General features: G+C 43.5%; 1 protein-coding gene across 6 annotated transcripts in view; it reads right to left on the bottom strand.

Annotated features, from left to right (window-relative positions):
* The window catches only part of LOC105497556 (syntrophin gamma 2), a 564,393-nt gene that overhangs the window by 262,943 nt on the left and 287,551 nt on the right, over nucleotides 1-13,899 (bottom strand). For all 6 annotated transcript variants that reach the window (XM_011768711.2, XM_071076129.1, XM_011768716.3 and 3 more), the window contains 2 exons: nucleotides 13,273-13,389; nucleotides 315-386 (listed from right to left, as the gene is read on the bottom strand). In XM_011768711.2, coding sequence (XP_011767013.2) covers nucleotides 315-386; nucleotides 13,273-13,389 — 189 coding nt within the window. The remainder of the gene's footprint in view (nucleotides 1-314; nucleotides 387-13,272; nucleotides 13,390-13,899) is intronic.

The raw sequence follows: 13,899 nt of genomic DNA, 5'->3' as shown, positions 1-13,899 counted from the left end.
GCAGCAACAGAATCTAAAGTTCTTGGAACAAATTATTGTAAGTGGACGTCCTAAAACACATCTTTCCCCCACAACACACACAAACACCACATACCACATACACACAGACACACCGTCATCCATTCATCCTGCCTGGATGAGCAACAGGGTGACAGCTAGAACCCACGTACCGGGTGGGAATGGGGGATGGGTCCGGATCGTCCATTCCAATTTTGCTATTTCAATGGACCATGCGGAACAAACAGTCCTCTCATTCTGCAAGCTCAAAGGGCATCTTACTGTATGAAAGCATCTAAAGTGCAAAAGATCCCTACCTTGTGAACTTTAAACAGCACCTCACAGAGGTGGTAGGTCCTTTCTGCTCGCACCCAGTCGAATGTGCTCACCTGCAAGAAACAGAAAACATTCCATGAAAAGCAGCATGCTACTTTTAGTTGAAAATTTTAAAAATTTACAATAGTGTGACTGCATGTGTGTCTACCTCAATTAAATCCTAAGTCCCCATTAGTATAAATTGGTCACAATAAACTTTATGTACTGCTGAGTTTTGATGAGTCGCCACGTCCTCATCTCTGTCAGTTTGTGGCAAATATAATAGCTCCATTACTGACAGGAAAATGTCTATCTCCTTTATCTTATCTTAGATAGATAAGATTGATATCTATGATATCTTGTCTATCACACACAATTGGGCATAATTTTTGAAAATCATTTTGGATTCCTTTTAAATTAGGAATTTCAGGTAACATTTAATGCATGTGAAAGTGAATGAGTTTATATATTTACTGGCACAGAAAAACGGACAGAAAATATTGGGTAGATGGTCTTTTGCTTTTTAGAAATAAACTTAGTTCTATTTCAGAAGTGAATCAAAAACTTACTAACCAATTTAATCAAATACATTTTTCATTGGTCTGACCTGTTGTAGTTCACAACTATTTTAATAATAATGACTAAACTAATCTCACTTTTGAATAATGCCCTACAGTTTACAATTCAAGTTCAGATATATAATCTCGAAGTTAAATTATTTCATGCAGAAAAATTTAAGATATTCAAGAGTGAGTGTAACAAATTTGATGTTTTTTATTGTTGACCCTGCACTTTTTCCTTCAGCCAGCAAAAATAATCCAAAGTGCACTGAATTATGTCTTTGAAACTCTGAAATTGTCTTGGCTTTAATTAATTGGTGACTTTCTGGTAATCCTTGCACCAAACAAAATTCTCAAGACATTTTTAAAGTCATCACAAGTGAAATGTGAAAAATTACACAAATAGTTTGCCATTTAATATTTAATTGCCCTAGAGTCAGCTCATTGCAATTGTGATTTCGGCAATAAAACGGTAAGTAAAGGGAACAATTTGAAAGTGAGAATGGCCAATTAGAATACGAACTTTAAAGTTCCTTTTGGATCTAGTATTCAGGTCATAAGAGCTACATCTTGAATTTGCTAGAGAGAGTTTCAGGTGCTTATTTCAGAGTTTAAAAGCCAGAAACTCCAGCACCTCTTCTCTTGAGAGCTGGGGAGCCATGCTGATGGATGCCTGAAATAAAACATCACCCTGAATTCCACAGCAGTGCCCACTGGTTCCTCAACACTGCACCTGCCTCTCCCTTCCCTCTCCTGTTCCCACCCTGGCCAGTGTTTTATGCTACTGCCTAATGTCACAGCTCAGGTGCTGGTTCTATAACTGGAAAATACAGAATTATGGATCCACCATTTTTAACTTTCCCAGTTAGGACAATGCTGCTTATTTTTGGAGGCTGTAAATATAAAGAGGAAAAAAACCCACTAAACACCCTATTCAGAGACATCTTCCCAAGCTTACTTGTTGCTGTAAATATACCTTATACATATTCATGGTTCTATACTTTTCAAAATATACTTTGTAATATCAGCATTTTCCCGTGTCATTAAATGTTATTCAGAAATACAACTGTAACTACTGCTTAGAATTTCCGCTTGGAGTTACGGTTTTCATAAGCTTTATCTTTGTGACGGACATTGTAGATTGCTTTTAGGTTTCACCATTGTCACAGTGCTGTGATTAATATATGTGGTCACTGTATTAGATTATGTCACATTGAATATATTTTCCATACTAGTCTGTTATCAACATGTGGCAGAACAGCAGGGATCTGAGTCCTGTTCTAAGACAAAGCTTGGAGGAGGCTGTGCTCTTTGCTGTCCGCAGAAGGCAGGTCTAGTCTCTCCCTCCTTCCGCCGCATCCATCATCCATTTATTAAGCCCCTTTCTGTTCCTCCCTGTGGCGTCTGCTGTTCTTGCCGTAGTCCTGCCTTCCTCCTACTCTTTTACTCCTCCTGCCAGTGGCCGTGTCTCCCCCGGGGAACCCTTCTCCGCTCCCAGAGCTATGACCTTGCCCCAGCCCAGGGAGGCGAGGCGCAGTCCACACACAGTTCAGGCCAGAATTCTCACCGTCTTCGCCATCACGATTGATTCGGGGAAGAGAATGTGCCTTGATTGGAGACATGGGTAAGAAGGTGTTTGGGCTTCCGATGGAACCATTTCTATTGTGGACTTGAAGAAAATGCTGCCACCCTGAGAGCCGTGGGAAGTCCCCTTGAGCCACGTGGATGTTATGCGTGTGGAAGTATCTACACTAGCTCCTGGCTGTGATAACGCACCACAGGACAAAAGTGTTAGGAACAGGGGAGGTGGGGGAGGTGAGGGGCACAGGCTACTCTTCACCTTCCACTCAGTTTTCTGTAAATCTAAAATCGTCCACAAAACAAGTCTATTGATTTAAAAAAAAAAAAAAAAAAGCAGGTCTTTCTCATCATTGTTCTTTCCCTGCCTACCTGAACCTCATGGCTTCTCGAGGACTCAGCTCAGACCCAGCCCTGAGGCCTTTCCTGACAGCCCTGGCAGGTCTCCCTCCCCTCTTCCAAGTCCCAGCGGCCCTGCCATCCACTCCGCCCTGCTGACCCGCAGCCGAGGTGCCTTCACGTGTGTGATCCTTTCTGCAGGGCACCCTCAGCCCGGCTCCAGCCTGCCACAGATATCCTTCCTCTCCCTACGTGGCTGTGACGTGAACACTTCCCTAATTCAGTGAAAGTGCAGGCATCAGGTTCCTCTGAGTTTCCGCCAGAAAAAAATTATCACCAAAAAATTCATCATGTCCTTTAGGGCTCTTCTCACTTTTTATTTCACTAGTTATAGCTCTAGAAAATATCTAGGCTACAACAATTCAATGCTGAACATGACCATGTAACAGAAGGGGATTATTTAAGATAAAACTATTTCTAAGGTATCCAGAAGAGCATCTCGTGCGTTGGTTAAGGTTCTGCGCAGCTTGTAGTTCAGATAGGAGGTAGGCTGCTGCAACAGACGTGAAAAAACTTGGCTAAATTGAGCTTAATGTTAGGAAAGCTAGTAAAAGCCCTCTCTGTACACGTATACAAATGTGTGTGTGTGCGTGTGTATACAGTCATGCACACATCACAACACTTCAGTCAACAATGGACTGCATAGACCACAGTGGCCCCATAGGTTCTAATGGAGCATATACAGAAACCCGGTGGATGGAACTTGATACTGGCCTTGCAGATCGACTAGAGGAAGGGAGTCATAGTCAGTAATGGTGCTGGAGCATTTGGTTTTCTATATGTAAATATACATAAATAAAAATATACAGATCATCCAGGTTTCTGTAAGTATACCCTATGATGTTTGCACAATGACAAAATTGCCTAACTCTGCATTTTCTGGAATATATACCTGTCCTTAAGCAATGCGTGGCTATACACACATATGTGTATTAATACATGTGTGTGTATATATATAGCTTTATGTGTATATATACACACACACACATATAATTAGAAGATTAATGTAAAGCTCAAAATTCAAGGTGTGCGTAGCCCACGATGCAGTGACGATATTGGAAGCCTGGAGTACTGTTCTGAAGCAGGGCATGCCTAGTGTGTTTGTGCCATGCCTGAGTGTGGCCAGGCGTCACCTGCCGATGCAGATTCCTGCACCCCATCTGAGCGGTTCAGATTTAGCAAGTTTGGAGTGAGGCTCAGAGACCCTGACTTTTTATTTTTAAGCAATTTACTGTTGATGTATTCATCATGACTCCCAAAGTGCAGCATGGCCAGCAACAGCCTCGGCATCTCTGGGTCCCTGTTGGTGATGTCAAGTCTCAGGTCCGCACCAGACCTGCCATATCAGAGCCTGTGGTTTTAGGAAGCATTCCCAGGTGATTCATAGGAACATTGGTGTTCTTGATGTTTTATTGGGGGAGTCTGACGTGGTGGTCTTGTGGGAAAACAACCTGAGGATAAGAAGCCTGACACCTTTTAAAAGGGAAGGAAGGCCGAGGGTGGGATGGAAGCAGCTGCTGTGAATTGCAAAGCAGAGGCATGTTCAATCACCCTCATCGGAAAAACGAATTCCTGACTTGGTGAACGACTGGCTGGCTCCACGCCACGGCTTCCCGAAGTCCAGGGCTCCCTACCGCAGTCACCGCGGCTTATTTTACACGGTTTTCCAGGACCGTGCCTCTTCTGCTGAAAGAGGGGAACCCCCTGCTGAGAGGAACCCTGGCAGCGTGGGCGTCTCTGAGGCTGTTTATCAGCCGATTTTCTCTGGGGAGTGAGTTTGCATGTAGGGGGAGAGATCCACTGGCTCTACCATCACGCTTCTTGCTCAGAGCAGGGACTTAACACCGGGGCGAGGAAACACGAGGTATGCGGATGCCTGGATTTCTCCAGACTCTCACGGAACAAGAGACATAACCAAGCTTTGTGAGACGGTAGACAAGGTGGCTGGTTTTGTAACTGCATATCATCACTACGTTTTCCAAATAATGGCAATTGATAGTTTTCTAAGTATCTGGCCACATTTGGCTTCAAATGGAGCAGAAATTGTAGATTACACAATGCTATATCTTGGTACCTTTGACTATTATTGTAGAACAATGAATATGTGTCCCCAGAACAATACAGTTTGCTCCATTTACAAATCTTCATTTGAATTATTTTTTCCAAGTAATATTTTTAATGATAGAATATACCTATGTAATAGATATTCTTAAAATTGTGAATATTTCTTGCATATGGATAGGCAGTTGCTATATCATTGATATATTAATTCCATACAATTCTGTAAAATTGACTTTAAACTTAATTTAACGCATTTTAATGTTTGAAAACAGGAATAACTGAAACATCTTTCAGATTCCAATGTACAAATCAGAAATAAATACTCTGGCTAACGAAGGAGAGTAGGGTGTGTGAGAAAGAGTCGAGAGTCCCGGCTTTAATCTTAGCTCTTCCAGCATCTCCTGGTGCATGGGAAAGACAGAGATTAGGGACCCACCAGAGTGGGCTGGGCCCTCCTTACGGAACAACTGAGCTGTGAAACATGGATCTGCTTTTTCCACTCCAATTCCTCCTTTCCATTCTTCTATCCCGTTTCCCTTCTGCTATGGCTGGAGTCTGTGACTCCGCCCAAATCTCATGTCAAATTATCATCCTCACTGTTGGAGGTGGAGCCTGGTGGGAGATGATTGGATCATGGGGGTGGATTTGGTCTTTGGTGCTATTCTCATAATAGAGTTCTCATGAGATCTGACTGTTGAAAAGTGTGTGGTGGCATCTTCTCCCTTCCTCTCTTCCTCCTTCTCTGGCTATGGTGCTGTTCTCGTGACAGAGTTCTCATGAGATCTGATTGTTTAAAAGTGTGGCATCTCCTCCTGCTCCCTTCCTCCTTCTCTGGCCATGTAAGACATACCTACTTCCCCTGTGCCTTCTGCCACGATTGTAAGTTTCCTGAGGCCTCCCCAGACATGCTTCCTGTACAGCCTGTGGAACTGTGGGTCAATTAAACCTCTTTTCTTTATAAACTACCCAGTGTCAGGCATTTCTTTAGAGCAATGCGAATGCAGACTAATACACTTTCTTTTCTCTTTTCTCCTTCAATGTTCTTCCTCTTCCTCATCTTGAACGAGCTCAAAAGCCATCGTTTAAAGAAGGACTTTATCTTTTAGTTTTCCCCAAGTTGTCATGATAGTCTTTGGGTCCTTGTAAGATTCACTGAAATTTTCTGACGTAGACTGCTAAGATTTGAGGCTCCGTGAATATTTCTACATTATTGCATAGCTCGTGAGGGCCTTGGAATGAAGGGATGGTGCAGTGACCTGGTCATGGGAGTTGGCAATAGTGAGTCATTCAGGGACATTTCACACGGATGGCCCCTGAAGCCTTTGATTTATATTCCAAAGTGTGACAGAAGAGAGATGGCGTTAGTAAGCAGGAGTCTCTCCTTCTGTGGGGAGGAGGGTGGGTGGGTGGTGAGCATCCTATCCAGGCTCTGAGAGTCTCGGCCCTGGGTGCTTCTCCCGTGGCTGACACCTCTGCACGCAGAGAACTCAGGCGGGGACAGGGAACCAGCATTGAGACGTTCTGTGAGTAATTAACAACCTGTCTCTGATCCAAAAACCTCACGTTTCATGTCAGGATAAAATAAATTCATAATATTGATATTAAAACCTTAACATAAGGTTGTTTTAGATTTGGCCAAAGTAAGACTGCTACTGGCAAACTGCCACCAGTGCCAGGATATAAAGTGTCAGGCCAGAAAAAATATTAATACATTATAAATATTTAGATGTAAATTCATTCACCATATTGTGTGTATTGATTTTGCAATGAGAAGTTGCTGAATATTAATAGATAATTTTGTCTGTTAGATTCAAATGCTTTTAGAGCTTTTTTTTTTTTTGAAATGGAGTTTCATTCTTGTTTTCCAGGCTGGAGTGCAAATATGAAGGGTTGATTTCTCCTTGATAGTCGCATTAGAGAGGATTTGATGACCTCTGCAAAACACTCAGCCCACCACCAAGCATTAACAGGCCCCAGTACTTATTTTATAGATTATTCAACCAGTAACCAGGCAGCATCTTCTCTATGTCAGAGGCGATGCTGGACATGGTGCAGGCAGCAGGAGCCCAGCACGGGCAGCTCCCAGGCCCATGGAAGCCAAATCGCGTTCCCAGTGTTTTATCAAGAGAGAAAACTTCCACACCAGCCATCCTTTGTATGATATTTATAATGTATTAATCATCCTTTCTTAATCTCCCTAAAACCCTCTCAGGCAGGCATTTACAGTCCTCATTCTCATCTTACAGGTGACATTTAGTACTGACAGTTGGAGGCCACCGGAAATTTGTAAACTATAGGAAGTCATCAGGAAGTATACAGATAAAACAAGTCACGTCGATCTAACTTTGGATGGAATATTCATAAAAACCTGCACCTTTTTCTCTCTCCAGTGCATTACTGGTAGTAACTACCACTGAAAAAACACAACTTATCCAGATCCGGAAGAAATGAGTGGTTTCTTTAGCGTGGATCATCAAGGATCCAGTTGGATGAACTCAAGGGTCCTGCGGCCTCACAGCATCGGGAGCTCTCTGCGTCCTGGGTGCCTCCAAAGTTTCTATGGCTACCCAGTTCTTGTCTCTGAACTCAAGACTGGTGGGTCTAACTCTACTCAAAAACCTCCCTTTGGAAATCTTTAAACGTTTCAAACTTACAAAGATCCAGCACTGGCCAATGAGTGCATCCCACAGCTCCCATCTCAGCGAATGGCAGCATCACTGCCAGCTGGAGTCCCTCCTCTCACATCCACACGCCATGGTCTGGGGGTGTGTGCATGGTGTGCATGTATGGTGTGTGCATGAGTGGTGTGCAGATGTGGTGCGTGCGTGTGTGGTATGTGCGTATGTGGTGTGCACATGTGGTGTGTGGTGTGTGTCTATGGGGTGTGTGTCTATTTGTGTGGTGTGTGCATGTGGTGTGTGTGTGGTATGTGCATGTGTGTGGTATGTGCATGTGTGGTGTGTGTGGTGTGTGCATGTGTGTGGGGGGGGTTTGTGTGGTGTGTGTGCAGTGTGTGCATGTGGTGTGCATGTGGTGTGTGCATGAGTGGTGTCTGTGGTGTGTGTGTGGTGTGTGATGTGTGTGTGTGGTCTGCATGTGTGTGGTGTGTGCATGTGTGTGGGGGTTTGTGTGGTGTGTGTGCGGTGTGTGCATGTGGTGTGTTTGTGGTGTGTGCATGTGGTGTGCGTGTGGTGTGTGCATGAGTGGTGTGTGTGTGTGGTATGTGTGGTGTGTGTGTGTGGTGTGTGTGTGTGGTGTGTGTGTGTGTGTGGTATGTGTGGTGTATGCATGGGGTGTGCGTGTGGTGTGTCTATGGTGTGTGCATGAGTGGTGTCTGTGGTGTGTGTGGTGTGTCTGTGTGTGGTGTGCACGTGTGTGTGTCTATGTGCACTTCCTAAGCACTACTAGACTCAAAAGCTTCCCAGACTGTGCAGTTTATCTTGGTGTAATTAACAGTTACATATTTACACTTAAAAATTTAAATTATGAAACTATGCTTACTTGAGGATAACAAAATTTATATATTTCAGAGATCTGGTCAGCTAACCTGCCAATGACCAGTTTGGATGGATGCATACAGTTTAGAGTAATATCTGGCTTCCTTAAATTGCAGCCTAATGGTAAATCTGTCTGGGGCTAATTCAACTTCACAGGTTTACTGAATCTTGAGAAGGACTCTCTAGGCTCATCTGGGTCCTCGCTGACCCTTGATAAGGAACAGCGAGGCCTTCAGAACCACAATGATGGAAAGAAGCCCTGCTGATGGCTCTGAAGAGAGAATGGAGATGGTGCCAAGTCATCTTCTGTAGAAATTATTAGAAATTTGCTGTGCAGAAGCTCTTTAGTTTAATGAGATCCCATTTGTCAATTTTGGCTTTTGCTGCCGTTGCTTTTGGTGTTTTAGACATGAAGTCTTTGCCCATGCCTATGTCCTGAATGGTACTACCTAGGTTTTCCTCTAAGATTTTTATGGTATTAGGTCTAACATTTAAGTCTCTAATCCATCTTGAATTAATTTTCACACATATGTTTATTGCGGCACTATTCACAATAGCAAAGACTTGGAATCAACCCAAATGTCCATCAGTGACAGATTGGATTAAGAAAATGTGGCACATATACACCATGGAATACTATGCAGCCATCAAAAAGGATGAGTTTGTGTCCTTTGTAGGAACATGGATGCAGCTGGAAACCATCATTCTTAGCAAACTATCACAAGAACAGAAAACCAAACACCGCATGTTCTCACTCATAGGTGGGAACTGAACAATGAGATCACTTGGACTCAGGAAGGGGAACATCACACACAGGGGCCTATCATGGGGAGGGGGGAGGGGGGAGGGGGGAGGGGGGAGGGATTGCATTGGGAGTTATACCTGATGTAAATGACGAGTTGATGGGTGCAGCACACCAACATGGCACAAGTATACATATGTAACAAATCTGTATGCACATGTACCCTACAACTTAAAGTATAATAATAATAAATAAATTAAAAAAAAAAGAAATTATTAGAAATTAGAAGTTAATGAAAAGAATCAAGTTCTAGGAATGTTCAGGAGTGTATGCAGAAGGAGAAAGATATGACATATAACTTTTACAGGAAAGGACAAGAAAGGGGTCATGAATACAAGATAAGGTACAGGTTCCCACACCAAAGATAAAACTGTCTCTGAGGGACTGGAAAGCAAATAAAGGAAGAGACCTCGAGAAGAGCAAAGAGTGGGCACAGAGGGAGAGACAGAGAGAAAGACAGAGGGAGAGACCGACACAGAGAGAGAGACACAGAGAGAGTCAGACAGAGACAGATGAAGAGAGAGAGACCTCGAGAGGAGCAAAGAGTGGGCAGAGGAGAGACAGAGAGAAAGACAGAGATAGAGGATTCAGACAGAGGGAGAGACACAGATAGAGAGAGACAGATGGAGAAAGAGAGAGGGAGAGATAGAAAGAGAGAGTGACAGAGACAGGGAGAGACAGAGACAGGGAGAGATATGGAGGGAGGAGCCGCAGCATCTGGAATGGAAAAAGCGATGTTGCCCGTGGAAACAGGGTTTGTCTGTTAGTTTTTTATTGTTTTCAAATAGTTTAAATGCCCAAGAAAGAAACCCTAACAAACCACGGCAAAGCCAGGTGGCGGAGAGCACAGTCTCTGTGGGCCAGAGGAAGGGCAGGAGGCGGGCAGCCCTGGGGAAGGGAAGCCCCAACCCAGCAGGCTAAGGTGTGGGCACTTCCTCTACGTGGATGAGGAGTTTGCGATTTCCACTTCCTTCCTGGACACATGGAAATGTGACTTTGGCTTCCCGGCACACACAGCTGCTCCTGTGGCTTTGGGCAAGGCAGATTCCTGCCCCTCACCCCAGTGCCATGCGCCCTCCTCAGCCCTCACTCCCCACAACCATATTCTGGTTTCAGATCCCCAGGAAATGATTCTCTGCCCCTTGCAAATGCACTGCCCAGCCAGTGTGAGCGGCAGCGACCTCAGGACCCTGAGGGAAGACTCACCTACATTTTAACAAAACAAAACTGCATTTAAAATAAGAAACGAACTCTCTAACCACAGCAGGTATGAAGAAAAAGAAGCACAGCTTAAAATTTAGATACATTAGGATTTCTTTAAAAGAATTATTTCAAAATCAAACGTAGTTAAGGACTCATAATTTATAGCTAAGCAGAATACAAATGAATACTGAAGGGAAGCTGCTTATTTGTATTTATTACTTTTTTTCAGGCTAAGTAAACCAGTTTAAAACCAATTATGACAGCAAGTATCAAGAAGAATAATGACAGGCCAAATACTTTAAGGCATAACTTCTGAGTTCCGGAAGATGGAGCTGCAGGTGCCTGCAGGGCAGCGAGCGTGTGGATCGGGGTCTAGATGTGGATCAGGGTCTAGATGTGGGTCTACATGTCAATGGCCCAAAGGCTCTTGGTCTGCGAGGGAGGTTCCATCATTTCACAAATGTCAATGACTTCAGAGACAACCTGCAACGCTCACAGAGCCATGTGAGAACAGAGACTCTGGGAAACTGGGTTTCTAGCTCGAGTCAGCCTTGTTCAAGACGAGATCTGCCAATGGCATCTGTCCTGGCCTCTCCAGTCACTGTTCCCACCAGAATGAGAGGGCTGGAGGTTCCCACTGGGGAAGAAGACCAGAGAGGATACTGCCTGCACTCTGGATTTTCAGTACATTGTAAGACTATTCTGGCATTAAATGCAGTTAATACAACCCACAGTCTCTTAAGAGAGGATTTTAAATAAATTATCCAAAGCAATCCTCAAATACATTTGTTTACTATTTTATTTACACATGACCTTCATCTGTAAAAGCAAGACTCAAATGAGAAAACAAAAGCAAGTGAATGTGGCTGTTCAATGTGTTGCTGAAATGAAAATACCTATTTTTAGTTATCAGTTATGTTATAAGAGGTCTCCATGATAAAACAGTTACGATGTATCAAGACGGAGCTCTGACACTGTGTGCTCTTGGCACTCATCAATAAAATGAGGAGCCTTCAGTTGTCTCAAGAATCAAATTATATAATGGACAGAAGTGCACTAGAAGCTACAAAGGAGTTTACCCACGTTAGCGATTCCAGGGACACTTTGTGACGCTGCAATCAATTTACCAGCCAGGCCTTGCTGAGATGAGTTGGATGCTACGAGCACCTTGGAGTGTCCCAAGGCGGGACATAACTTCCGTGAAGACATATGGCAAAGAAACTTCTCTAACTGTTTTAAACCCTTGTTATTCAATGATTATTGAATTAGGGTCTGCCTATTAGGGTTCGAAGAATCCCTAAGTTCCATAAAAGGCCAACTGGTAAACAGGCTGCGCTGGCAACACGTGCAGTGATATAGGTCCATGGCAGGCCTCCGACACCTCAGCCCGTTCCTGTGTCTCCAGTGTCAGTGGTAAGTGGTCCAGGCTGGGCACATGCCGTGCCAGCCACCTCCTCCAAGTCAGCACCTCTGAGATGAGCTGGCATGAATATCTCAGCTCTGCTCAAAACCAAAATCAGCCCAGTCAATCAGATGTTTAACTCTGGGACTTGAATTTGAAAATATGGAGCAAATTAGCAGCAAATGTTAAAGGACATGGTTACACTTGTTTTGAGGAGAATTCAATCATTATTCATGCAAACATTTAGATGAAGTAAGCACAAAGTGCTGGTTTATTTTAAAACCTTGCAACTAAAGACAATGCAGAAAAAGTGCATTAGTAGAAAAACTGCAGTTCGGCTGGAGGGCGAAGTGTGGTTAGTATTGCTGCACCGTCGTCAAATGGTTTGCCAGATGCTCCGTGGCCACGTTAGTCAGGTGCATGAGGGGAGTTGAGTGGAGGTAGATGGGGCTCTCTGCACTGAATGTGCAGCTTTTCCATAAATCTAAAATTATTCTCAGGTAAAACATTTACTTAAAAAGCCATCCTTATCAATGAAAAGACAGGCAGGGTAATACTGTCTTGATGTCTGGAGGTGAACTTGGTTTTATCTTTTCATTTCCTTTTAATGGAAGAAAGTCCCATCAACACTGCACGTGACATGCATCCAACATGTGTAGGTACCTGAAGCCATCAGGTTTTTAGTTTGCTTGCAGTTCTGATGGTCAGACTCTCAAAAGTAAAGCTGTTTAAATCGATAAACTTCTAGACATTACACATTACATTTGGTCAGTTTGGGGAGAATGGTACTGGTGGGAATTGGAAAATGAAATTGCAGAACTATAGCATTCAGCCATAAATTTATATTATGGACCCCACTAAAGCAGGCTGCTTATTTTTAAAATAAAACTTGGGAGACATCAGGGAAAAAAAGCTTTTAAAATTTAGAAATTAGAAACGTCTAAAAAGAGGGTTATATTTTGTTTGCTTCTTGGCTTCTTCAACTACATAATTTATCCTCTAAGACACAGAGCCTCTGCATCCCACCTCCAAACCAGCTGGCATTTGAGGAAGAAATAAGCTCTACAATATCTTAATGGCTATTTGAACTAAACAAAGAAGTGGGTTAATGTATAAATTTGGAGCAATAAATAAGCAATCTACAAGCAGAATCCTTTCCAACCATGTAGAAACAGCAAACGGCAGGACCAAGCACTGTCTTTGTCCTCCTCCAAACACGAGATGTAGCTTCCCCCTCCTACAGGAACAGCCCTCCCGGCAGCCCCCTCTTCCAAACACCAGATGTAGCTTTCCCCTCCTACAGGATCAACCCTCCCGGCAGCCCCCTCTTCCAAACACCAGATGTAGCTTCCCCCTCCTACAGGAACAGCCTTCCCAGCAGCCCCCTCTTCCAAACACCAGACGCAGCTTTCCCCCGCCCGGCAGCCCCTCCCTGCGGAGTGTCAAAGGCATCCTTACCGGAGGAGTGCTGAAAACATAGAAGGACGGGCCCTTCAGCGCTAGGAACTTGGGTCTGAAGGTTTGAGAGGAGTCGGCTCCTTGGAGTTTCTCATTTACCCACCCCATATGCACCACCTGCAAAGGGAAACCTTTGAAAATTACAAACCAAGCCTTAATGAGGGCATAATGTCACAGGAGCAGAGTTAAGCACATGAGCAAGCCGTGCTCCCACCAGGTCAACACACCCAGAATCAGGAGATGGGAGAAACGTGGAGATGTCCAATTTTCCAAATCAAGTTCACACAATAGGAATGAATCACATCTTGAATTAAAAATTCAGTTTTGCATTGAACCAGGTTTTACATATGAGCACTTTCAGTTTTGGCGAATGGGTTTCTCAGCTGCCTTAGAGTTGTTGGTTTCATTTATCTTTTAAAAAGGCTGTATTGAATTATATTCTATTAGAAGGTAGTATTTCAGATTTTTCTATGAGGTAGTAAAAACAGCTAATTATATTTTTCATTCCTAGAGTGAACATAGTAGTTGGCATATATGGAAAAATAACCGTTTCCCTTTATGGTTCAACTTCTTAACAACAATGAAATAACGCAAAAATACTAGATTCTTACAATGAGCAGTGAATAT

Source organism: Macaca nemestrina, chromosome 13 (genome assembly GCF_043159975.1).
Source record: "Macaca nemestrina isolate mMacNem1 chromosome 13, mMacNem.hap1, whole genome shotgun sequence".
Classification (NCBI taxonomy): domain Eukaryota; kingdom Metazoa; phylum Chordata; class Mammalia; order Primates; family Cercopithecidae; genus Macaca; species Macaca nemestrina.
The sequence above is the reverse complement of the archived record's forward strand: the minus strand, read 5'-3'. Positions and strand labels throughout refer to the sequence as shown.